Below are 25,808 nucleotides of genomic sequence, written 5' to 3'. Positions count from 1 at the left end.
CTATTCTGCAAGGACAGACGCGTCACCCCTCTTCCGTGTGCCCACTAGAATAGGGACCTGAGGGGGAAGAGGGCACTGAATTCTGGACACAGGGTCTTCCCAGGCAAGAGAACGTGCCCAGAAGTGACACATCTTCCAAAGACACTCACAGCAGGGTTAACCTCACAAGGGTGAGATCCTGAGATTGCGACCCTGGCTCCTCCAGCCGCACCCCGCCCCTCCCGCTTCCGGGGGAGGCTGAGTTGTGAAGACCTTTCGCCTTCACTTCCGCCTTCCCCTGGTTGTCTCCAGCTGCCTCTGGGTTTAGGAGGGGCACATCTGGAAAGCTCACTCCTCTGACTTGAGAAGGGCCTGGCCCCTTTCCAGCTGCTGCCAAGGAGAGGGTGCCGGTACCAGCCCCAGCCAGGCTGCCTCCTCTGGCACCTTCCAGAAGGTCCCCCCTTCCAATCAGTCCTGACTGGGTGTTGCAAGAGCCTGCGCCTGGGGAGGAGGGGCAGCCAGGCTCCCCTGAGGAGCAGGGAACCGCGTGGGCGCAGATAGCCAGGAAGCATGGGAAACACATGTGCACGTGGCCCTGATGGGCGGGTGACGACAGACGCTCTCTGCAGACCTCAGATGTCCCTGCAGAGAAGAAAGGTGGCTGCAGCAGCAACACCTGTTCTGGGCTCGGAAGCCACCCTAGGGGGGACTGGCCGGGGCGTCCCCACAGCGAGAGGCTGGAGTATGATTAGGTAAACAGCTGCATGCGCCATTAACCAGAATGCTCTCCGGACTCAGTTCTGGAAGCAGGAAGGGCGGCCCGCCCGCCAACTGGCTTGCAGGGAGAGCCAATCCATCATGCGGCAGATCCATCCTTGATGGGAGCTCTCCCAGCAACAGAAGGAAGGTGCCGGCTAAGACCTCAACAGATGGGCCACGCTGGGGAGGCAAAGGCACAGGGCGCCACTGTTCAGTGAGAAAAAACTCGGGGGTGCAGCCGAGGCAGCCACGTGGGGGCATCTCAGGGCCTCTGCCCCACGAAAGCTAACTCCTGCCCCTGAGATATCTAGCGGCTGGGGCGAGGAGGGGTGGACACACAGGAGAAATTAAGAGCCACTGCCCCACCTCCAGGGCATGGCCACCTCCACAACTGGACACCCACAGGGGACAGAAAGACAGAATTTAGGGAGGCGAAGGTGTGAGGATCACCTGAGACCAGCCACGGCAACAAAGTCTCTACAAAACATCAAAAAATTAGCCAGGGACGATGCAGCACACCCATGGTCCCAGCTACTCAGAAGACTGGGGTGGGAGGATCGCTTGAGCCCAGGAAGTGGAGGCTGCAGTGAGCGGACGCTGTACCACTGCACTCCAGCCTGGCCAACAGAGTGAGACTCTGTCTCAGAACAAGACAAAATAAACCGACAAACAAAAAGGCGAGGCCAGGTAGAGGCTGGAGCAGACTCGAGGGCCGGACTCAGGCCCGATGCTGCTCCTGGGGTTATTAGCTGAGCGGCCCTGGACAAGCTGCTTAACCTCTCTGGACTTACGTCCTTATCTAGGCAAAGGGGACAGTGGCACCTCCTGAAAGTGGGCTGTGGCGAGGCTTCAGTGCACGTAAATACAAGTGAGGTGCGCACGCCTCCTAGAGTGCAAGCTCAGAGCACTTCGTAAAGGCATCACCTGTACCATCACGTCCCCAAATGCCACCCCCGGCATCCTGGCCAGCCCTATTCCTAGCTCTGAAGGGAGGACAACCGTTCCCCACCCCAGCAGAAAGGCAGCAGGCAGAGGCAGCACTTCAGGGAGGGAAATGGGGGGCCGACGCATCTGCACCCCACTGCAAGCCAGGCGCTCCCACCCAGGCTGGCTCACCAGGTTCCACGACAAACCTTCCAGAGGGAAGAACTTCTCAGATGCAGCCACTGAGGCTGTGGCAGGGCCAGAGTCTTACCCAGGATCACACGGCCAACTCCCAGCAGCATGAAGATTCAAACCAGATCTGTCTTAAGGCAACCCCGGGGTCTTTCCAGGGTTTTGTGCTTTGGGCGGGGGTGCCCGGACAGAAAAGCAGGCTTCAGCCCTCCCCTGCCCATCCCAGACACAGCCCTGGGGAAGCAGGAGGCACGAGGCAGGTGCCTGCAGAGTGCGTTGCTCTGTGGGGACCTGGGGCCCCGCTGGAGGGAAAGGTGCAGTCCTATCCACGGCAGAGGGGACAGGGGACACTCTTCTCCTCTTCTTTTTTCTTTTCTTCTCTTTATATTTTTCATGTTTCCTCTTGTAGTGCTTTAGGGCTGACTCACTAATGAATGAACACATTACAGGGGACAACGGAGGAGTCACAGGAAGCAGCACAGATCGTGGTTCTGGGACACGCCACGTCCCCCGCTGAGTGGCTTCCCCACAGCACTGCCCTACTCATCACACCCAAATTCTCAAACCACCACCCCCCAAAAACAGATAGGAAGACGCCCATGAGGATCAAGATCTCAGGGCTGGCATTAGGACACCAGCTTGGGGACAGCCCCTCCACCCTCTCACTTTCCCCAGAGGCCTTGCAGGTTTCTCCCTGACAGGCCCTGCCCAGAGCCCCAGCTCATTCCCAGCTCCTGCAAGCGCCACCTTCGCGGCCCATGCCCACCCCGGCACTGGGTCCCGATTTTCATCTGTTCTGCTTCTTCTCTGCACTTAGCTCTGCTGGAAGTGGCTCCTTCCCTCCACTCCCTGAGTGTGTCCCCCTCCCCCATGACACTGGCGGTCTGAGCTTGCCACCAGATCCCCAGCATCTGGAACCACGCCTGGCTCAGAGTCCGCGCTCCATAAATATTTGTTGAATGAATGGGAAGGAGGGGGAGGAGGACGGAAGGCCAGAAGGCTGCATTTCCGGCATTCTCCCGGCTGTCAGTCGTGCCTCCCTGGGAGCTGGGAGCTGAGGCTTCCCCTTTCCCTCCATCCAGGGGAGCCTGAGACCCGCAGAGCTGCCCCCTCTATGGGCAGACCTGCCCCGGCGGCCTCGCCACCCACCTGGATTGCTGGCACCGCTGGGCCCTAAGCGGATCTCTTCCCTGTCCGTTCCACTTTCTTTCAAGAAACTGTTATTGCTCCCCTGAGCCTTCAGCTTCAAATCCAACCTCCTATTCCTGATTTCAAGGCCTGGAGTTCACTCCAACCTTGCTTCCTCTCATCCCTGGCAGGCACCTTCTGCCCAAGGAGGCTGAGCAGCTCGCCCCGCTTCTGGGCCTGCTTGCCCACCCCATTCCAACAAATCCTACCTCCTTTCTGAGGCTTGACGCAAGGGAGTCAGTGGAAGAGGGCCTAGGAGCCGAAGCAGGTTCGAACCCCACCTCAGATACCCACTGGCTGTGTGTCGCCTGACTCCTCAGGGTCTTGGTGGACTCCTATAAAATGAGATGAGAAGGGCGACTAGGGAACAGAGCAGACATCCATACGCATGAAACCTTGTTAAAGCCATGCTGACCCCTTCTGGGCAGACGCCAGCCTGTGTTCCCGTCCACACTGGACTACTCTCCACTCCCCCTTCCCAGCTGCCTGGGAAACTGCGGCTTCTTGCTTCCTGGAGTTCTTATCGGTCAAGGCCAATGGGCAGCAACCCGTCAACTCCTGACATGTGGGCAAATCCACACGAGAAAATGCATCAGAATTTGGACGTTCTGTACAAAATCCTGTGTTTGAGGCCTTGAAGAGAGTTCTGACTGCCCTGTGACACACCGCTGCCACATGTAAAATTGGTCCCCAGCCTGCAAGCCAGCATCTTGCACACAGAACCAAGCACATCCAAGAATCTGCTCCTATGCATCAGGGCAGTGGGTGTGACCGTCTGTGGGACTTAAATTTCCCCCAGTCCATTTAACTCCCACCATGTCCTACAAGGCAGTCAGGATGTTTCCATTTCTCAACCAAGGAAAGTGACATTCCACCAGGACAGGAAACTAACTCACAGGTGCTTAACTAGCAAGAGAAAGGGCAGAATTTTGAAGCCCGCCTCAGATACCTGCTGGCTGAGTGTCGTCTGACCTCCCTGAGTCTCGGTGGACTCATCTATAAATGAGATGAGAAGGCCTCGCAGCACCATGGTAAGGAACAAACGAACTGGGGTCAGTATTGCTCCTAAACTTGGTCTCTTCTGCCAGTTTCAGCCTTTTCGGGAACTGCAGCCCTTCTGCTTCCCCTCGGCTGCACCACTACATGCCACAGAGGAGAGCTTCAGCACCCGTGACGGGAGACCGTGCACTCGCCCAATTAAAGTGAGAGGCCATCCCACCAAAGCCACAGAGACAGCTTCAAAGTCCGGAGCTGTCATCGGTAGAAAGGGAGATCTGAGCAGAGCACGAAGGCGGGGGCCGTGTACGGGGGAGGATGGGCAAAGGGTGGCAGAGCCCACTTGCCAGATGCAGCCACTGTGAGTGAAGGTGTCCCCCGGATATCCCACCTATGTGCCCCCACACATGCAGGCGGGAGGCAGGATCAGGAAGCTTTCAAGGGGTGAAATGACCCTTTTGAACAGGACAGCGCCAACTTTCCCATCCACAAGTCCCTCTGCCCACCCTTGGCCAGCAGCTGCCGCTACAGGCATTTGATTAAAGCAAGCAGCACTGACTTCCTTTGGCAGAAATGAGGATCCATGCCCCAGTCGCCAGGTTGGTGACCGCCACTCACAGACGCCTACATCTACCTCCCCAGATGCACCGGGGGCAGTTCCTGCTTGGGCCCTTGCAAAGCCAGATCCCAAATTAACTGAGCCCCGTCTGGCTCCTCGAGGGCGGGCAGCGGGAAGGCAGGCGCCTTATAAACAGGGAGAACGCCAGGCCTCCCGTCTGCCTCCTGCACAGCTGACTTGCAGAGAAGAAAGACTCTCTTCCCGCTGGGTGAAGTCTGTTTAGGCCACTGTCCCTCGAATTCCACACCCCTACGTCTGGAACCCTGTTTCCCTCAGCCGTAAAGCAAGCAGAGTCTCAAAGTAACAGTGTGAACTTGGGAGGAAAACTCTGGAAAGGCCAAGCCGCACGGGAGCTAGAACGGAGAGGAACTTCCACCTCTGATGTGTTTCAAACCGGGTGAGCGCAGACCTCTCTGTGACCCACACGGCTGCACTAATTACCAATGTTATCAGGCGGATGACAGACATGCCCCGAACTTCCTCTGGGTGACAGATCCCACTGCACACACACCCAAGTTCAGGCCCGTGCCTGCTGTTCTCAGCACTGCCCTATCCTTCCCTAAGACCACTCCTGACCGGCACTGCTCTGACCGCTGCCCCATGCCTCCAAGGTCAGCCAAGCCAACGTACCCACCAAGTACCAGCCCAGTGACTCAGGGAGGGTACCTCCCCCAGAACACACCGCACAGAACCAGTGAAAACTCCTCCTTCCGAGTTTTTCTGAGGAACAGAAAACATCTCTCCCGTCTCTGCATGGATTTTGGAGATTAAAACTGCTGCTTACCTTCGTTGCTGTTGCCACCGGGGAGCTCCAGCTCACGGGTCCCTGGCGGGTGAGCCCTTGGCCCGCACACACCAGGGTCCCACACTCCATACAAGCGCCGATGATCAGCTGCTGTCCGTCATCCACCAGCAGGCTGTGGCTTGCTCGAAGGGTGTATAGGAACAGGGGCAGCCGGGCCACCCGCACAGACTTCAGCCCCAGACACCGTTTCTTCTCCTGCTGACAAAAGAAGCACACGAATGTCTCTACGTGGTACTGCCGGGACCAGGCGCTGACAGCGTGATGGGCGCTGCGGGCCTCGTGCTGCAGCCACTGGGCCAGCAGGTCATGGTAGCAGAGCACACAGGTGGCCACCAGCCCGGTGGAGTCCACAGGCCTGGCACGAGGGGCGGGCGGATACACGGTGAGGAAGGGGAAGAACGGCTCCTTCTCGCCCAGGCGGCTGGCGGGGTTCACGTTGAGCTGGAACTCCTTCCCGGGGCCCAGCTCAGCCCCACAGATGTAGCAGATGGACACGGGGCCTCCCTGGGCTGATGTGGGCAGCTCGGAGAGGGCAGGGTCGGAGGCGGAGAAGGCCTGGTGGTACCTGCCCAGGAAGCCCTGCACAGAGGTGATGAGCTCCTCCTTCTGGCAGGCCCGGTACAGGGCCCAGACGTCCTCCAGGACGCTGAAGCACTTGGGGCAGCTGCGGACCTCGCAGCGCTTGTTGGGGCCCTGGGCGTTGGGCGGGCAGGGCAGGAGGCTGAGGAAGGGGAAATGCATGGCGCTCCTGGCGTTGCCGTTGAGGATCCTGGAGGGCACCGCCCGGGCATCCGGGGTACAGTCCTCCCCGCAGAGGTAGCAAGCCTCTCGCAGGGCCCCAGGGGGCAGGCCCTCTTCCCTGGGGAGTCTCCTGCCCTTGGAGGCCATGCCGGGGGCGTGGCTTTCCAGGGGCACCACGTAGAGTCGCTGCAGGACCGGCACGTTGGCCAGCTCGAAGCTCTGCCACTGCTGCGTGAGGGAGGAGAAGCAGCTGGCGCACACCAGGGTGCTGCCGCCCTCGCTGATGGGCTGTGCCCCTGGGGGCGGGCTGTGCAGCCACAGGAAGGGGAAGAACGGGGCCTGCGCCAGCTTCTCCTGCTTCTGCACGTGGACCTGGTGGTGCGAGGCCGGGGACAGCGGGGACCCGCAGATGTAGCAGCAAAGGCCCTCTGGTGGTGCCGCCCGGCTGTCCGGGAGGGCCCGGGTGCCACGGCCACTGTTCTCCTTCTCTTTGGGGTTGCAGGAGCCTGGGAAAGGCGACTCCTTGTGATCCTCTTCCCCGCTGGTGATGTTGATGTCACTGTCCTCGGACGTGCAGAAGCCCCGAAGGGTGTCCCCCAGAGGCCTGCTCTCCAGGGGCTTGGTGGCCCTGCCGAAGGGGGGCCCTTTCATGCCGTCTGCAGGGACCTCTTGGACAGGAGGGCCCTGCCAAGGATCCTGAATGCCCCTCAGGACGCTGGCCCGGGCCTCGGGAACCCAGTGCCTCCCAACCCCCTTCCGCCGGCGCCTAACCCCGGCCTTGGGCTCCCCGTCCGCGTGGACCTTCGCAGGGAGCCCCTCCTCCACTGCGCGCCCCTGCACCGGGACCTCTGCGCCCGGTCCCGGAGCCGGCCTCCACTCCTGGCCGCGCCCCCCGCGAGGCCCTGGCCCCGGGGGGACCCGTGGCGCCGGCGCCTTGTCCTGGTGGGGGCTGGCGTCGTCGCGCGCGGGTGGGTCGGGCTCGGAAAGCGGGTCGGTGTCCGACAGCTCCGAAAGGTCAGAGTCTCGCGTCCCCTCGGCTGCCCCGCGGAGCCGGGGGCCGCCACCGTCGTCGTCGTCGTCGCCCGCGGCGCTGCCCAGCGCATAGGCGACGTTCCACTCGCGGGGGGCCCCGGCGCCGCCGCGGCGGCCGCCCGCGCCCGCGTCGCACTGGTGGGGCCGCTTGAGCCAGTACATGCGCTTGTCCACTGGCGTGCGGGCGCGCTCGAAGGCGGCCCACTGCTCGCCCAGGAAGCAGCGGCACACGGCGCACACCAGCACGCAGCCGTCCGCCGGGGACAGCTCGCGCGCGCCGGGCGCAGGCTCCTGCTGCTGCAGGAACGGGAAGAAGGGCTGCGCCGGGGCCCCCGCGCCCGCCGCCGGCTGCTTCACCTGCAGCTTCAGCTCCTTGCCGCGCCCGATGCCGCCGCCGCAGATGAAGCAGGAGAGTGGCGCGCCGCCCGCCGCCCGCTCGCCCACGGCTGCCATGAGCCGCTGCTTGCGGGAGACCGGGGCCGGCCGCCCGCTCATGGCCGCGCCGCGCCGCCCGCCCGGGCCCCCGCGCGCCCCGGGCCGCCCTCAGCGCCCGCCCGCACCGCCGCCGCCGCGCCCAACTTGGAGCATGTGTGCGCGCCGCAAAGTTTGGCGGCGGGCGGCCGGCGCGGGCGCGGGCGCACGGCCGCTCGCAGCGGCGCCCCCCGGGGCCTGCCGAGCCCCCGGCGGCGGCGCGGGTCGAGGCGGCGCCGCGGCGAGCGCGCCCGGAACGCGGCGGCGACGGCGGCGGTGGAGGCGGCGGGGCCCAGGCGGCTGGAGCGGCAGCCGCATGTGCGAGCTCCGGCGCCTGCCAAGGCGTGGGGTCATTTAATTGGGGAGGAGGGGGCGGGGCGGCGGCGGGCGGGAGGGGCGGGGAGGGGCGGAGGGCGGGCGCGCGGCGGGCGGGGGAATCCCTCCCCGCGCGCTCCCTCCCCCGCCCTCCTCCTCCCCGCCTCCCTCCCGCCCGCCGCCGCCTCCCCCCGCGTCCCAAACTGCGCACAATAGCGGCCGTCTCCTCTATCTATTTTGTGTCCAGCCGGAGCGGCGCGCGATGATTCATTGCCCCAATTAGGGGCTCTCTCCAGCGCGCCAGGCTCAAGCCGTCTGAAGGGTCTCCTGGGGGACCCGCCGAAACCCATCAGCAGCCAGAGCTGCTCTTTAAGTAAAGGTCAAGCAGGACGCGGGAGGAGCCAGGTAAGGACGCGGCGGGCGCCCCTGGAGACGGAGGAACCCCCCCGCCCCAGGGCCGTGGTAAGGGCAGCCTCAGCCCAGATGCAGGCACCCTGCGGGGTTCGCTCAGGGCGGTCCAGCCCCCTCTAAAGGGGAAACCAAGAGAGAAAGCTCTTTTCAGTCCCTAACAGGCCTAGGTTGGGGACACCATTCAGGGCCCCATGTTCTAATTTTGGAGAGAGCGAAGAGGAGTCGTCCCAGTCTCCTTGGACCCACTAGTGAATGCAGCATCCAGCAGACAGTGGCCTGCTCTGCCCCCTCCCCACCGCCGCCAGGGGTCACTGGGTCACCAGCAGAGGTAGAAAAGGTCCTGTGTGTCCCAAGTCCAGTGACTCAACCTCTCTGGGCCCTGATTTCATTCTCTTCAACGGGAGCTGCAGCAGGGGATTAACTGTTTCCGTGTCTTTATTGTACATGTGTTGAGATACGTTGTATTTATTTAATAGGCAGGCTGTTGTAAATGCTTTATACGCGTCACTCAATTGCTCCTCCCAGTAACTATAGGTTAAGTGTGGTGATCAGCCTCATTTCACAGACAGCAAAGAAGTGGCATTGACTGCTAAGTTATTCATCCAAAGGGGCCAAGCGGGATTCAGACCAAGGCCGTCAGGCTCCAGGCCCTGCTCTTGACCACCGGGGTGAGTAGCTGTGCGAGGCAAATGTCTGGTCCATGTCACCAGTCTGCTGATGGAGACTGTCCATGGCAGGACAAGGCCAGGATCCCTGGGTCCTCCCAGATGATCTGGCTCAGGCCCTGGTCCAGTCCAGGCATCACCAGACCTCTCATTTCCTATCTGTGAAATGGCACCCCTTCCAGCTTCAAAATTCTACGAGTCTCTGACTTTTGGGCAGTTTACAGCTTCCTCACACCATTCTCAGCCTGGGGACAAAGGTGCCCGGTGGTCCCCTCCACCCACTGGGACGCTGAAATGTAAGTAAAACTGGGCTTCCTCTTGGCAAGGAAGAGGGCCATGCATTATAAATAAACGCAAGAAGAAGGCCTCAGCGCCGCCCGCGCCGCTCTCCGGAATCCCTGGGGGATATTCCAGGGCTCAAGGTCCAAGGGTTAACAGGAAATCGTCATTGCCAGAGATGGGGGACTTTGGGCCTTCACCCTGGCCCAGAGGAATGCTGTGTCAGCAAAACTGTCCCGAAGGAATGTTGGGGGTGGGGCAGGGGGCTTCTTGACGCCTGGCTTTTTTAATACCTGGAGAGAGGAGGGGGGCTGATTAGGAAAAATTTAAAGGGCAATGCCTGTTGAATTGCATCCTTGCAGAGTTAGAGAGGCTGTCAGGTCCCACACAGACCAAGAGGCTGCTGGTAAGACACTGCCTGGCCTGGGACATCAAGTCCGCTGGTGAGTTAGATGTGGGTTCCTCAGGGCTGCGCAGGTGCTGTCCCTACCGCTGCTTCAAATGCGTTTCGGGCTCATCTTTGTGGCTGTGGCCCCAGTGACATCCTCAGGCCTCCCTTTCTTCTCCTCTAGAGCAGGTGCTGTGCCGCACTTCGCCATCCCAGCTCCCCTGCACAGGAGTTTGCCATTGATTTTACTGATTTTTTTCTGTCCACTGCTCCTGTCTGCCCCTTCCCCACCCCCCAGAATCCTGGGTGCTCCCTCCCGAGGGCAGGATCCAGGTCTGTATTGCCCACCAGAGATCTGGGGCCTGGCTCAGTGCCTGAGTCCCACACACCTGGGTCTCAGTCCTGTTTCTTCCCTTGCCAGCTGTGTAAGCCTTGGGCGGACTTCTTACCACACGACCTCTCGGTTTTCTGCTCTGCACAATGGGAGTTGTTAAATAAATAGGGATTTGAGCACAGGGATGGGGTAAATGACCGTGTATGTGTGTTGCCCGTTCTTTCTTCCAGTGGTTAAAGAGGTTCTCCAGCCACCTGTCTGCACTCCTGTGTGCTATGGAGAGCCACTGTGATGAGGTCACACACAGAGTCCAAGGGAAGAGGACCATGGGGTCAGCCAGACCAAAAGAGAGAGGTAGGGTTTACTTGGCTGACCTGGAATCCTCCAGGAGGTATTCTGAGTATGCACCATACGTTTGCAGGGGTGAGTGTGTGCATGTGTGAATGTGCATGTTTCTGCATTTGTTAGAGTGTATACGTGTGTGAACATGTGCATAGTTATATATGTATGTGCAACCTATGTGCGAGCATGTGAATATGCATGTGTGTGTGCATTTGTGTGTGCATGAGTTCACCTGTGTGCTTCTGGGTGTGTGCCTGTGTGTGCATGTCAAGTGGGTCAGGAGTAAGAGTGGGAGGCATCCAGCTGGATGTTTGTCTTCCTTTCGATGACCCAGTGACTCAGGAAAATCCCCGGAACACGTCTTGGAAGCCAGGAAGCAGAGTGAACACAGATCAGAGGAGAAGGCCGGTGATGATGGCCACTCCTCTGGGTGGATGACATGGGGGCAGGGCCGCTGCCACAGCTTGACACACCAGATTGACATCACACCTCTGCCGTTTAGTAGCTGTGTGGCTTTTGGCTTGCTCCTTTACCTCTCTGAGCCTCAGTTTCCCCATCTGTAAAGCAGAGCCAACTTGACAGTGTGCAGGGAGAGTGAACTGAGCCAATCCCGGTGAAGCAGTTTGTGTCGGGATGCAGAATAGCAGTGATATAAACACTCGCAGCACGTGTAAACATTAAACCCCAGCACGCCCGTTCAGTGTAAAGCACATGCCAGGACCTCTGCTTTGCAGGTGCCAACTCAACGAATCTTTCCCAGAAGCCCGTGAGGTAGATTCTGTGGTACGGCAAGTTTAGGGGTGAGGAGACTAGGGCACAGGAGAGGGAAGTCACAGGCCCAGGGTCACACAGCGTGGTGGAGCTGGGACTGGCTCCCAGGCCGCATGCCTCTGAAACCCCCTGCTTTGCTAGCTAGTGAGATTCACTTTGCTTTCAATCCTGAGATGCCAGGACAGGAACAGCCTAGAGTCTGATCTCCCCTCTGCTCACATGTGTCCCGAGTTTCACACCAAAGGAAACAGGCCCTCACATGTGCCTGTCTGGATACAAAACAGGCCAAGTTTGTGCCAGGAGATGAGAAGAAATGCCAGGGTGCATTGGCATGAACATCACACGCCAAAGTAGACTTGAAGTCCCTGTTTCTAATGGAAATGGGCAAAAGGCTCAAACAGGACTAAGCCATCCAAACATCCCTGCCAAGAGCTGCTGACGCCACAGCCTTACCATCCCCAGCAGAGCCATCTCTTGCTTCCCTCTAAGCCCTATACCCCACCCTGCAGCTGGAGAGAGGGTGCCAGGCTCCCTCCAGACCACACACTGCACAGCCCGGCTTTCCATCCTTCAGTCATAGGACTTGAAAAGCATTGACAGATGCTCACAGACAGACTCTGCATTGGGGGCAGATAAAAAATGCCCACCTGGATTCTGCAGGAGACAGGAGGCCATCAGCAGGGAGCTCCTGGATGCATCTCAGATTTGCAACTACCTGTAGTTCGTCTTAGCCCAGAAACCGCAGGAATCTGCCCTCATCCCACCCAGGAGAGCTCCAAACTTAACCGCACGTTGTTTTGTGTCTCTGTCTCTGTGCCTGCCTCTCCCACTGGGGCAGAACCTGAGCTGGCTTGCCTTGCCCTGCCCAGTTTCACAAAGCTGTGGACATGGTTGGGGACCCATCAGTGCTTGAACCAGGGATGCTGCTAGACTGTATCCAAAACCTCACTTGCTATGGCTTCCAATTCCAGAATCATTCAGCTGCCCGGCCAGCTTTTATTCCTCCTGAGTGCCGTCAATCAGGATTAAACTCTGCCATGTGCCCCTGGCTTTTCCCAGCCCTGCAACCCGGCTTCCCTTCTCACTGGGGCCTTTTGCCCTTTTCCTCCTCCTTCTAAACTGCGCCTGCGCCTCTGGCATCCCTCCCAGGACCCACTTACCTTCTTAGACTGGTCCATCCTCCTCTTTTCAGAGGCGACGTGTGCTGTGTTTGGCCTCTGGCTCACTGGGGACCAGAAAAACAAAATATATCATCTGACTGCCCTATTTTTTCTTTTTTCTTTATAAATTATTTTTGCTTAAGAATGAAGCAAGCCCTTCCCTGCTATCCTCAGGAAGAGCTTCAAACATGGCAGGCCACTGGCAAAAATTTATCTTCCTTCTCAGAGGGAAAGAATGTAACTGTTAACAACAAAAAAAATTGCTGGGATTTGTGGAGGCCTTGGGCTTACCAGCCAGTTCACCTCCATGCACTCACGTGACACAGCGACACGTGGAGGCATCACATCCATTTTAGAGAGAGGGAAACTGAGGCTCCAAAAGGCAGGGATTTCCCCAAGGGCACCATTCTTGGAATCAGGATAAGCTGCCAGCTTTGGGGCTGATGAAATTTCATTGCATTTTATATGCACTTATTGTGCTGATTTGTGAAATATAAACATTAAACACATGCAGCACGTTTGGTAACCCTGTCTTAGGGTTTTGTTGCCTTTTTATTTTATTTGTTCATTTTATTTTTGAGACAGAGTCTCACTGTCACCCAGGCTGGAGTACACGATCCTGGCTCACTGCAACCTCCACCTCCCGGGTTCAAGCGATTGTCCTGCCTCAGCCTCCTGAGTAGCTGGGATTACAGACGCATGCCACCACGCCCAGCTAATTTTTGTATTTTGACTAGAGATGGGGTTTTACCATGTTGGCCAGGCCGGTCTCAAACTTCTGACCTCAAGTGATCCACCTGCCTCTGCCTCCCAGAGTGCTGGGATTACAGGCGTGAGCCACCGCGCCTGGCCTCGTTGCCTTTTTAAATACAGGAGCTTCTGAACTTGGAAGTGGGTGGAGCATTTTCTGTCTTGGGGGTCTGAGACAACTTAGGCAAAAACAGTTTGTAAACGGGAAAGTGCCTTTTTAAACAATTGCGGTTTGCATTACACCATTAAGTGTCAGAGCACGGGCTACAGATTCACAGAGCAGAATCAGAGGCTCTAAAACCTTGCCTTGCTCCCCTAAGCCTGAAAAAGAACCCAGCAGAGAAGAGCCCAGTCTCCCCCTCCGGGAGACATTGTCCCCCACCCCGGCCCTCACCATCTCCAAATCCAAGGATATTGCCATGAACTTCAGGGCCTCATAAAACTCTTTTGATAAATGATCGCCAGAGCTGACCTGCATCTGGGGATGACGGGACAAACACTCATAAATCTGGAGTGGACTCAAAGACTCCCTTTCCGCCAGCTTCTCAACAGGCCCCTGATCTGCAGCACGAAATTCACAGCAACCATTTATGTGGTGTGTCCCCAAGCTTCCCAGCCACGAAGGTTTCTTGGTGGGGCACCGTTGGGCGGGGTGGGGCACAAGCAAAGGGAGACAAGCCAGAGCAACCCAGAACTGCCATGAGGGCACCCGGCATGCCGTCGGCGCTCAGTGCTGACCAGCGCACATCCTGCAGTGGCGATGCCTGACGTTTAACTAGAAGCCAGGCACCGTGTTCAGAGCTGATATTCGTATTATTATCCCTTTTGGGTCTCACACCAGCCTAAAAAGTAGGCACGATTACACAGTTTTACAGACGAGGACACAGAGGCTTGGAACAGCAAACCCGTGTCCCCTGTGTCACAAAGCTGGGAAGTGTTAAAGCTGCACTGAGAGCCAGTCTGGCCAGATCTCCTCACTCTCATCCGCCCTGCCGCGTGCTCAGCTCCCAGCCTGTTAGGCCGCCTTCCCAGATCCCTCCTTGTCCCTCAAGGGGTCCTGCCAAGGATGCTAATGGTCAGGCCTTGCTGCAGCCCGTTGGATCCCGCCTGTGGCTTCCTCAGCGGCCGCCACCTTCAGTCCAGGTTCCGCAGCTCTCTGGCACTGGAATGCTCAGTGGGCTGCAGCAGGTCCCCCGAGCTGCCTAACGGGAGGCGGTGGAATCAACAGCAGCAGATTATTTCCAGCTGCTGCTCTGAGTCACCGAAGCGTGTTCCAAACCCAGCCGCCAGCCCGCCTTCCCTGGTCTCTGATTTATGCGGTGGGTAGGTCGTTGCTGGACTCATGGATAGGGACATGAGGTGGGACTGAGGCGTGCGTCTGACGCTGCACTGGCGTGTCATTTTTTCAAAACCTTTTACGGAAGTGTTGCCTCCGTAGAGAAAACTGTACATCATCATCCGTGTACAGCAGGCTGAATTTTCACAAACGGAACATGTCTGTGTAACTAATACCCAGAAATAAGGCATGTCCAGACTTCTAGCAGGCCCCCAGGTACCTGCTTCCAGACCCTCCCCTACCCACAAGGGTAATAACTTAGAGCCGGATTTCCAGGCACCTTGACTTCCTTTTTTTTAAAATTTTTATTCGTTTATTTTTGAGTCGGAGTCTCACAAGGTCGCCCAGGCTGGAGGACAGTGGTGCAATCTCGGCTCACTGCAACCTCCACGTCCTGGGTTCAAGCGAGATTCTCATATCTCACCCTCCCAAGTAGCTGGGGGATTATAGGCACCCACCACCACACCCAGCTAATTTTTTATACATTTTTTAGTAGAGACGGGGTTTCACTATGTTGGCCAAGATGGTCTCAAACCCCTGACCTCGTGATCCGCCCGCCTCGGCCTCCCAAAGTGCTGGGATTACAGGCATGAGCCACCGAGCCCGGCCCAGGCATCTTGACTTCTAACACCAAGACGTTTTTTTATTTTTTAGCAGCTTTATTGAGATATCATTCAAACAGCACACCATCCACTCTTCTAAAGTGGACAGTTCTGTGGGCTTTAGTATATTTACAGAGTTTTCAACCAGCACCACAATCCGTTTTAGAACATTTTTATCACCCCCAAAAGGAACCTCACACCCTTTGGCTCTCGCCCTCAACACCTCCAGCCCCGCCCCCCCCACCCCCCCCCAGTCCCTGGAACCATTCACCTACTTTCTGTCTCTGGATCTGTGTGTTCTGGACAGTTGGTACAGATGGGATCATACAGCACGTGGTCTTTTGTGGCTGGCTTCTTTCGCTGGGCATAATGTTTTCAGGCGTAGCCCGTGTCTGCACGGCCTGTTTTTAACCTTCGCTAAGTGGAAGTAAGTGTATCGCGTGTACTCGTTGGGTCTGGCTTTTTGCTCTATGCCGTATCTGTGAAATTCTTCCCTGTTTTTGCCTGAGGCAGTACTTTGTTCTTTTTTCATTGCTGTCTAGTAGTCTATGGATGAATATTCCGTCATTTATTGGTCCATTCCGCCACTGGTGAGCTTCTGGGGAGTCTGCATTTGAGACTCACACGATTAGTGTTTTTCTGAACATTATGTCATGTCTTCTGTTGCAAACACAAAATGCAGGCTGGGTGTGGTGGCTCGTATCTGTAATCTCAGCACTTTGGGAGGTTGAGGGGGGAGGATGGCTTGAGCCCCGGAGTTCGAGACCAGCCTAGGCAACACAGTGAGACCTCATTTCTGCAGACAGATTTAAAAATTAGCTGGTCATGGTGGCAAATGCCTGTAATCCCAGCTACTGGGGAGACTGAGACAGGAAGATTGCTTGAGCCCAGGGGTTCGAGGCTGCACTGAGCTATGATCATGCCACTTGCATTCCAGCCTGGGTGACAGAGCGAGAACCCTCCTCCAAAACAACCCAAAAATCTGAAAATACGTAATGCATTTCTGTTGAATAAATACCCAGGAGTCAAATTGCTAACCATGGTGGGGTCAGTGTATATTTGACTTTAATGCGTACTGAGGTGTCTTATCACATTCACAGGGGCCATGCAATGCCCAAGCCTCCCTGCTTCCCAGACTCAGTCCTTCCTGACTCCTCCCCTCCGCTGCCCACCCACCAGCCCGACCTCCTGGGCGGCCTCTTACAGGGAACCCCCTGCCCTGCAGAGCAGCCGCAATGAAGTCTGTACAAGCTGCAGAGGAAAAGGGCTTGGTGGCCAAGTTTGGTTGGGTTTTGCTAGCACACACGGTCTCTCTGCCCTGGCTCTGAAACTGTGTTCCTTTCACGGGCCAGAAATACTTAGGCATGGCTCGCTCTAAAAGGGGAAACACATTTTTAAATTCCAATCTGCCTGGGTCTTAGAATGATTTAGAACATTCCAGCTGTCTGAAGGACAGCGCTCACCAGGAACAGTGGCTTACTTTACAGTCCCCAAGATCAATCACTCACCATTTTGGGTCCTGACTCCACCCGGTCCTGGGTTCAGTGTGCATTTCTTCTGCGGGATCTGGGTTCAAATACTGTGCAGAGTCCCAGCGTACGAGCAGCAGGCCGGCACAGTGGCAAGCGCATGCGCCTTCGAGTGAGATCGCCTCAGTACAGCAATCCCGAGCCCTTAGCCAGCTGAGCTAAATCTGCGCCTATCAACCCGTTTCAGCCTGTCGGTGCCCGATGAGGTGGGTGCGCACGTATTATTTGCACTTTACAGGTGAGGAAACGGAAGCACAGAGGGCCTAAGCTATTTGCCCAAGATCGCATAGCTTCTAGCAGACAGAGCTGGGATTTCAGCCCCGGGCTGTCTGGTTCCAGACGCCACACTGAATAATGCACTACTTTGCTCTGGATTTCAAAATCTAGATGGAAATTCAGCCCTGCCATTTATTATCAGCATGGCCCCTGGTAAGCGGCTGAACTTGGAAGCCACATTTCCTTACTCCACGTGGGTGTGGCGCGATAACCACGCCCACGAAACCCCCTTGTCAAGAGATCCGATGCCAAAGGGGCTCGAACACAGTAGACACTGTGCAAAGGTCCACGTCCCCACCACCAGCACCCCACCCTGCTCCCTGAAACAGCTCCCGCCTTCCACAAGCACCTGCCTCTAGAAGCCTGCATTATTAGAGTTGAGACATTGGATGAGCTCCAGCTGACCCCCTGAATTTGAGAGGTGCAGGGTCCAAGGCCCAGGGCAGCCCTGACTTGACCAGGGTCATACATGGTCCAACTAGAACTCGGCATTCCTGACTACCAGCTTATAGCTCCTTTCACCCCTTCGGAAAAGGGCAATTTGTGGTTATGAGGCCGAGGGGCCCTCACTTAGTCGTTCAAGAACTTCTTCCTGACTCCATTTCTTCCTGAGAAGCCTGAGGGTTAGCTCAAGGGAGGTCGAGCTCTGGCCTTAAGGGAGAGCCAGAGAAAGTCTGATTCTGGGCTCCCAGGCTTGGCGCCCAGTGGGATGGGGTAGGGGCAGGCGAGGAGGCTGGGAGTCAGGCCCAGGTGTCCTGTTGCGACTGTAGCTGGGCACCCTGATGTGCCTTCCAGAAAGACTATCTCTCTATGGGGCCCCCCTGGACCCTAGGTGGCCATTAATATTTATCAGAGCTGAAAGCTGAACTGTTGGAGAAGTGGAAAACAGCCGTGGACAGGTGCCGCGGTGGCTGGCACTCCGGCCCAGGGTGTGGGCAGCTGGGGGGGCTTAGCAGAGGGTAAGGAGGTGGGCAGGGTGGTGTGGGCTGAGCTGGGGCCTTGGCCTTATGGGGGGTTGAGTCAGGACTGCCATCTAAAAGGGGGAAGCAGATGATCAAGAAAGTGGGGGTCTCCTTAGGAAAAGCTGGAGCTCCCCTCCTGCTGTGGGGGTGTGAGCCCAGAGGGTAGGGACAGTTGGAGATCCCTGGCCTGGGCTGGAAGCTGGGGAGCCAGGGGACAGGTTTGGCGGGGCAGCCCCGACCTCCAACCTGCTTCCCCTCTGGGGGCTCCTGTACGTCTGTTCTCCACCTAGCAGCCAGCATGGTCTTTTCAAAAGTCAGTCTGGTTGTGGTCTCCTTCTTGCTTCAAATCCTTCTCAGAGTTCAGAGCTCTCAGGTTAAAGGTCGGAATCCCTGTTTGCTGGCCCTGGCCAGGTCTCCAGGAACCCCTAAGGCCTCTCAGGACTCTGCAGCCGCCTGGTGCCATGGCCTTCCCAAGAGGCGCCAGGCACATTGCACCACAGGGTCCTAGTACCGTGCTGCTTCCGTGGCCTGGAACTTGCACCCCTCCCCTCTGTGCCTGATGAATTCCTGCCTGTCCCAGGCATACCCGTTTTCTCACCCTTCTGCTCTGCAGGCTGACCCTGCAAACTACATTTCCCAGGCTGCTTTGCTTCTGACTTCCCATTAGGGACAGTTGTTGGGAGGCACTTGAAGGAGACTGAAGGGCCAGGGGAGGGAGAAGCCCTCTTCCCACTCCCTCTCTCTTTCTTTCTCTCTGCTTGGCAGTGTCTCTGCAAGTGGCCACATCTCTGTTGTTCCAGCAGCAGCTCTAGTAACTCCATCCTCCTCCCCTGTCCTGCCCAGGGGTGACAGCAGCTTCCTGCCCTTCTTGATCACGAGTCAGCCTCCCTTCCCCGCTTGCTCTTACAGCCTCTTCACCACTTTTGCAGCCAGTTCTCTTTGCTGGATTCCTCTCTTGACTCACCTGGCTCAGGTGCCCTTTTTCTTGACCAGCATTGGTCTCTGCGTGACCCTCCAGACCTCGCAGGAGTCCTCCCTGTCCCCAGGGCCTGGCTTGGGAACCTCTGTGACATTCTGGGTGATTTCTTCTCCTTCTGCGCACTGCGTGGGCACGGCTTGTCGTTGCAGTTTGTAATTATGCCTTCATGAGCGTGGCTACTTGGCTAACATCTGTCTCCCCTCACATTTCTGAGTTTCACGAGGGTGAGGCCCAGGCATCTGTTTTTGCTCGACTCTGTATCTCCAGCACCAGAACCAAGTTGACGTCCGACACTTAGAGGGCACTCGATAAACACGTGCTGAATAAGGGGCAAATGAATGAATGAGGACAGCTGAGAGGAATGCGTTCCACCAAAGACATTTGCTCCAGGGAAATCTTTTTTTGACTAGATTTATGGGTACCTGTTGGTCACCAGGATGGATGGCTGGATAGATGGGTGAATGGACGATCACTGGGTGGGTGGATGGGTAGATGGATGCATGGATGTATGGAAGGAAAGGGAAATGAAGAATGGATGGATTGAGGGGTGGTTTGGTGCGTGGGTGAATGAATATGGGTAGATGGATGGACACATGATGGCTGGGTGGGTGGATAGATAGGTAGATGGATGAATGGATGGAAGGAAAGAGAAATGAAGTATGAATGGATGGATAAATGGTTGGTGGATGGATGGTTTGGTGGGTGGGTGAATGAATGATGGGTGGCTAGATGGATGAGTTTGGGATAGAAGGTTTGGTGGGAAATGGATAGATGGATGGATGGGTGGATGGATGGATGGATAGATAAAGGATGGACGGATGGATGGATAGGGATGGATGGATTAGGATGGGCTAGTGTGTATACAGATGGGAGAAAGGAAGGATCTACTCCTGGGGAAAAAGGCAGGATGTGAAGACAGGCAGACTGAATTAAGAGAGAAAGCATGGCTTCTCTTTGCAGAGCAGCAGAGGGTCAGGGAATGTCAGAGCTCACGTGGGGACGTCGTGCGGTATTCCGCAAAATAGGCAGAAAGGTCAGGCTCTGAGAAGGGAGTGGGCAGGGAAGGTAGTATCTGAACTGACTGGCAATTCCCTTGTGTTAACCAAGATTAATGACTTTGCTTTGGAGAGGACACTCCCAGCCACGGCTTTTTGGCCAGCAGGACAGACTTGACGACCCTGTGGCTGCCCCAGAGACATGGGGCTCCCAGGGTAACTGTTAAGGTTGACATGCCCCAGGCAGTGGGAGGCAGAGGTCAAAGGTGAGATCCTGGAGTCCCTAAGTTCAAGACTAGCAGAAGTGCAGAAGCTGGAACATTTCCCTTCACCCCAATCCTGGGACCCAGGACAGAGAATCTCAAGTGAAACAGGACCCAGAATCACCATGAGCCTATTAACAAGCTGATGCCTGGGGCTCCCCAGCAAACTGGGTCAGAAGGCTGGGTGGGGGGGCCTGGAAGTCTGAGTTGATTTGTTTTTATTTGGGGGGGGTGGGGCGACTTGTTTGTTTGTTTTTGAGACGGAGTCTTGTTCTGTCACCCAGGCTGGAGTGCTGTGGAATGATCTTGGCTCACAGCCTCTGCCTCCTGGGTTCAAGCGTAGTCTTGTTCTGTCACCCAGGCTGGAGTGCTGTGGAATGATCTTGGCTCACAGCCTCTGCCTCCTGGGTTCAAGCGTAGTCTTGTTCTGTCACCCAGGCTGGAGTGCTGTGGAATGATCTTGGCTCACAGCCTCTGCCTCCTGGGTTCAAGCGATCCTCCCATCTCAGCCTCCTGAGTAGCTTGGACTATAGGCGTGTGCCACTATGCCCAGCTAATTTTTGTATTTTTAGTAGAGACCAGGTTTCACCATGTTGGCCAGGATGGTCTAGAACTCCTGACCTCAGGTGATCCACTCACCTCGGCCTCCCAAAGTGCTGGGATTACAGGGGTGAGCCACCCTGCCCAGCCTGCACTGGTTTTAATGAACATGAAGCAATTCTGAGGCAGAAGGTCTGTGGACCACAGTCTGAAAAACGATTACATTAGAGAGATCGCAGACAGCGCCCCCCAAGAAGGGGAAGGAGCAGGAAGGTCTCACAGTCTGAGGTTGGCCTTGGCAGCCAGAGATCTAGGCCCCATCCCGGCCTGTCTCTCATGACTGGAACCTCCCTGAGCCTTAATGTCTTCATCTGAGAACAAATTCTCTCCACGTTTGAATTCAGTACACGGGCGAAACAACTGCAGAGATCATCCAGCCAGTGTCAGCCCTGAACACATCTGTGCACGTGGTTCAAGTCGAACGCACCTCCACCACACCAGAGGACTTCCGGAACTCGGCACATTCTGTAGCGTTAGAACTATGAAATGCTATCAATGCCACTCACGTGACACCCAGCGGGGTTGGGGCAGCTCCCTTAATCAACCACCGTGATATTTCTGTAGCAAAATTCATGCTGAGTGCCCCAAGTGGAGCCTCCGAAGAGCCTCAGGTCAGTTTCTTGCAGCCAAATGATTGACACAAAAACTTGGTTTTTTGAGCGCTTGCAATGTTGCAACTGCAGGTAAGGGATTGAGTCCTATATAAAGATGTGGGCATCCAGGCGGGTGCAGTGGCTCACACCTGTAATCCCAGCACTTTGGGAAGCCAAGGCAGGTGTATCACCCGCGGTCAGGAGTTTGAGACCAGCCTGGCCAACACGGTAAAACCCATCTCTACTAAAAATACAAAAATTAGTTGGGTGTGGTGACGGGAGCCTATAATCCCAGCTACGTGGGAGGCTGAGGCAGGAGAATCACTTGAATCCTGGAGGCAGAGGTTGCAGTGAGCAGAGATCTTGCCATTTCACTCCAGCCTGGGCAACAAGAGCAGAACTCTGTCTCTAAATTAATGGGCATCCAGATGATGCTGAAAAAACAGTCATGCTCTGGCCACCTAGGTGTTGACCTGGTATTGTTGAGTAGGAGGAGGCTCGTGGGTAGTTTCAAAAGACTCCACCTTGGACCATGAATTTATATTACTCATCTGATTTATTTTTAAGAATAATAAGCTATTAGGTTTAGTTTAGGAGTTTCAGGCCAGGCCTGGTGGCTCCTGCCTGTAATCCCAGCACTTTGGGAGGCCGAGGCAGAAAGATCACTATCACTTAAGGCCAGGCATCCGAGACCACCCTGGTCAACACAGTGAGACCTCGTCTCTACAAAAGAAAAATTAGAAAATGTTCTTGCCTGGCTAGGCAGGGTGTTGACCAAGGTCAAGGTCACACAGGGTTCAACACCTGTGTTTCCAGCTACTCGGGAGGCTGAGGGGGGAGGATCACTTGAGCTAGGGAGGTGGAGGCTGCAGGGAGCCATGATCTCGACACTGCACTCTAGCCTAGGCGGCAAAGCAAGACCCTGTCTCAGAAAAACAACAACAAAAACAGGAGTTTAAAAATATTTCAATGCCCAAAGATTTGGTGAATGACACCTTCAAGGGACAGTGGTGGGATGGGGTGTCAGGGGACATGGGAGTCAGCACCGACCCATGGCCCCACTTGGGGTCTCCTCTGGGGGGTGGCCAAGCCCCCCTTCCCTTGTTCCACTGGGGCTCTCTGCCTTCCCTGCCCTGAGCCTTTGCAAGCCAGGCTCTGAAGAAGATGTTTGTCCCCTGATTGCCTGTCCAGCCTTAGTTGGTCCCTCTCTATGAGAGCCCCTGACATGGACACTTCAGGGGCCCAGCGCAGAACACAGGGAGTAGGTGAGGCCAGCAGGCAGGCAGGAGGAGGGGGTGGTGGAGGTGCCTCTGGAGGGGGTTGCCGACTTGCAGCCATCCCTTCCACAGGTGGCCTGCCATCTGCTCCGGCTCCCGCCCAAGCCACGTGTCCAGCCCTCTTGAGTTTAACTTTGGCTGTGCACGCGGCCTGAGTTCATACAGACAGAAAAAGAATTTGCCGAGAGCGGCCAGGCCCGAGGACAGAGTGTGGATCACTTGTCCCCAGTGAGGGAGGCTAAAAATGACCAGGGACCTTGGAAAGTCCCCCTGCTGAGGCCCCAGCCTGCCTTTTGCTTCTTTGGGTTCCTGGACTTTGGCTTGGAAAGCTTTCTAGAGCTGAACGCTCCCAGGCTTCACCCGACAAATGGAAATGCGGGCCCAGAGAAGGGAAGAGGCTTGCCTGGGGTCACACAGTGCAGCGGTTCATTGATTCATTCGTTGATTCTGCTTATTGAATGAGCTCCCTTCCCTCTGCAGACAGGAGTGGGAGAAGAGGCGCTGTCGGTACAGACACCTAACCTGCTGACCACCTGAATGTCCGCGGCACGCAGAGCCTCTGCTTCCTCATCTGTAAAATAGGAATAATAATAATGGCACCCTCCTCTCGGAGCTAGCATGCTTGGCCATGTCACGTGTGTGCGATGAGAGGGCCCTTTTATTCAACCTCAGTGTCATGTGCTTTTAACTTTTTTTGTACAAACTTGAGCAGTCACCATCACCAGCTTTTTTCTTTTTTTTTTTTTTGGGACAAGGTCTTGCTCTGTCACCCAGGCTGGAGTGCAGTGTCACAATCACAGCTCATTGCAGCCTCGACTTCTCTGGCTCAGGTGATTCTCAACCTCAGCCTCCCCTGGTAGCTGGGACTGCAGACATGCACCGTGACAGCTGGCTAATTTTTGTATTTTTTTGAAGGGACGGGGTTTTACCATGTTGCCCAGGCTGATCTCGAAGTCCTGGGCTCGAGCAATTCTCCCACCTCAGCCTCCCAGAGTGCTGGGATTATAGGCGTGAGCCCCTGCGCCTACCCACCTGCCTTTGGCAGTGAGGAGATAGACGTGGCGAGTTATTTGTTGGCGCACCAGGACAAGCCCAGACTCGGACCTGGTCAGTCTCATCGCCAGCCGGCTATCCCCACTCCCAACCCCCTCCTCTCTGAATCTTCCTCTGCCCTGCAGGGAGCATGTTGGAGCCTGTCCCCGGGGGCGGGGCCCAGCTGTCATCCTCCGGCTGCCAGGCCCCTGGTGTTGGACACCTGGTGCCAGGCCTCAGGCTGAGGCTGGGGAGACACACGTAGCTTCTGGCCCATGAGGGGCAGGAAGGGAGCCGAGGGGGCCGGGTGGGAGCCTCGGGTATAGCATGTTCCATCCTGTACTGCCCTCCACATGAGGCCTGCACCCTAACAGGCCCCTTCCTCCAGGCAGCCAGCCCTGCCTGATGCCTGTGGGGAGAACCCAGCCTCTCCTCTTGCCACCACGCATCTCCCTTACACCGGCCTACGCAACCACTCGGAGAGTCACTTGCCTGCGGGGTTCCAGGGTGGGAGCTGCCCGCCGTGGTGGAGTCTCCGGCGCCCGCAGAGCCTGGGACCCAGCAGCTCAGCAGTGGGTGTTGAGTTTTCCAAGTACCAGCTGGAAGAACATTGTGTGTGTGTTTCTCGCAGCCTGGCGTTGAGGAGCAAGTGTTCCCGAGCACACGTAGGGCAGCCGGCGAGCACCACGTGCTCACATTGTGGAAGACACCTGTGCTGGGTGTGGGGCCCTCTCTGTGGCCTCAGCCTTCCTGCTATCCCCGTGGGTGGGGGGCTCTCACCTCCACCTGGACTTGATGGCCTTGAACTTGGAGACTTCCTGTCACTGTCAGGGGCAGCTGGGCTGTGGCCCCAGGGTGGCCACCTCCAAGTGTGTTTGGCCCGCTGAGCTGTTTGTGTTTCTGAGGAGCCCCTACTGAGGGTTGTTCTGTGGCCTGGTGGCTTTGAGGCCAGCTCAGGCCAGGCTTTCCCAGGGACTCTGACTTCCTGGGTCCTCCCAGGGCTGCCACCCTCAGAGCTATCAGGGGCTCCTCAGGAGCTCATCTAAACTGTGGCCAAGAAACACGTGGGTGGGGAGACGCGGGCAGGCTGATTGCTGAGGGCGGCTGGGAGGGCGGGGCCTGGAGGCCACTGAGGTGGTGGGGCCTGGAGGCCACTGAGGGGGTGGGGCCTGGGCCTCTTCCCAGCCTGGACTCCTGGACTCCCTGGACTCCTGCAGAACCCGGGGCCATGCAGAGCTGGCAGTGCTCCGCGGGTACAGGAGGCAGGGGCCTCTCCCAGGAGGAGGGAATTCATCCTGAAGGCTGGAAGGCATGGAGCCAGAGGCTGCCTGCTGCCTGGGCAGGAGCCGGGTGGGCCTCGTCCTGGGAAAGGACTGAATGCCTCTTCTTGCTGCCTGGAGGCGCCAGAACGGCCTGAGAAGGAGCCGCTGAGTCAGGGCTGGCCTGTCCCCCTCATTCCATCCACCCGGGGAGGGGCTTTCTTCTCACTCTCAGGAGCCGAGAGGCGGGAGAAGGACACAGTGATTCTGACCATGCACAGAGATGGAGGGAGACACACACAGGGGGGTGCAGAGAGACAGGAGAGACACAGAGACAAAGAGATATACACAGAGAGAGACACACACGGGGGGTGCAGAGAGACACAGAGACAGAGAGATATACACAGAGAGACACACATACAGCAGGGTGCAGAGACAGGAGAGACACAGAGACAGAGAGATATACATAGAGAGACACACACGGGGGGTGCAGAGAGACACAGAGACAGAGAGATATACACAGAGAGAGACACACAGGATGCTGACAGACAGAGATACAGAGACAGAGGAGACAGAGACACACAGGAGACACACAGAGGATGCTGAGAGACAGAGATACAGAGACAGAGACACACGGGCACAGAAGGAGAGAGACAGGTACAGATACAGAGATACCATGTCTCTACAGGGATACAGAGAGACGTTGAGAAATACAGAGACACGAAGACAGAGTATGTCAGAGGCACACAAATACAAAGATATACATGCAGAGAGATAGGCACACACAGAGTCAGAGAGACACGGAGACACCCAAAGAGAGACGCACACACAGACTGAGGCACACACACGCTGCTACACACACAGATACACACACACACAGTGATTCCAGTGCCCCCCACAGCCCCCGGCCCTCACAGGCCCCATGCATACCTGCCACCCTGTGACCCCACCTTGGCCGCTTCTTGGGGAGCAGGAGGAATAGCT

At 56.8% G+C, this 25,808-nt stretch overlaps 1 protein-coding gene and 1 long non-coding RNA gene across 4 annotated transcripts; one reads left to right on the top strand and one right to left on the bottom strand.

Moving 5' to 3' along the window:
• Positions 1-3,021: 3,021 nt before the first annotated feature.
• LOC105726593 (uncharacterized) lies at positions 3,022-6,971 on the bottom strand. The gene is made up of 2 exons (XM_012466108.2): positions 5,442-6,971; positions 3,022-3,377 (listed from the first exon to the last, which is right to left on the bottom strand). Exons 1-2 carry the CDS (start codon positions 6,852-6,854, stop codon positions 3,126-3,128), a joined length of 1,665 nt encoding a protein of 554 aa, XP_012321531.1. The 5' UTR covers positions 6,855-6,971; the 3' UTR covers positions 3,022-3,125.
• Positions 6,972-8,444: 1,473 nt separating this feature from the next.
• On the top strand, positions 8,445-23,815 carry LOC105726595 (uncharacterized). Of its 3 annotated transcripts, none has more exons than XR_001109580.2 (3): positions 8,445-10,452; positions 21,008-21,274; positions 23,014-23,815. It is a non-coding gene; the product is annotated as an uncharacterized LOC105726595 (long non-coding RNA). The 3 variants fall into 3 exon arrangements; XR_001109581.2 differs by lacking the exons at positions 21,008-21,274; positions 23,014-23,815 and adding an exon at positions 10,775-12,902 and having other exon boundaries at positions 8,458-9,819; positions 10,329-10,452; XR_001109579.2 differs by lacking the exons at positions 21,008-21,274; positions 23,014-23,815 and adding an exon at positions 10,775-12,902.
• Positions 23,816-25,808: the final 1,993 nt, after the last annotated feature.

Source organism: Aotus nancymaae, unplaced genomic scaffold (genome assembly GCF_030222135.1).
Source record: "Aotus nancymaae isolate 86718 unplaced genomic scaffold, 86718_ANA_hifiasm-v0.15.2.pri h1tg000030l, whole genome shotgun sequence".
Lineage (NCBI taxonomy): Eukaryota > Metazoa > Chordata > Mammalia > Primates > Aotidae > Aotus > Aotus nancymaae.
This window is presented reverse-complemented; position numbering and strand designations above follow the sequence as displayed.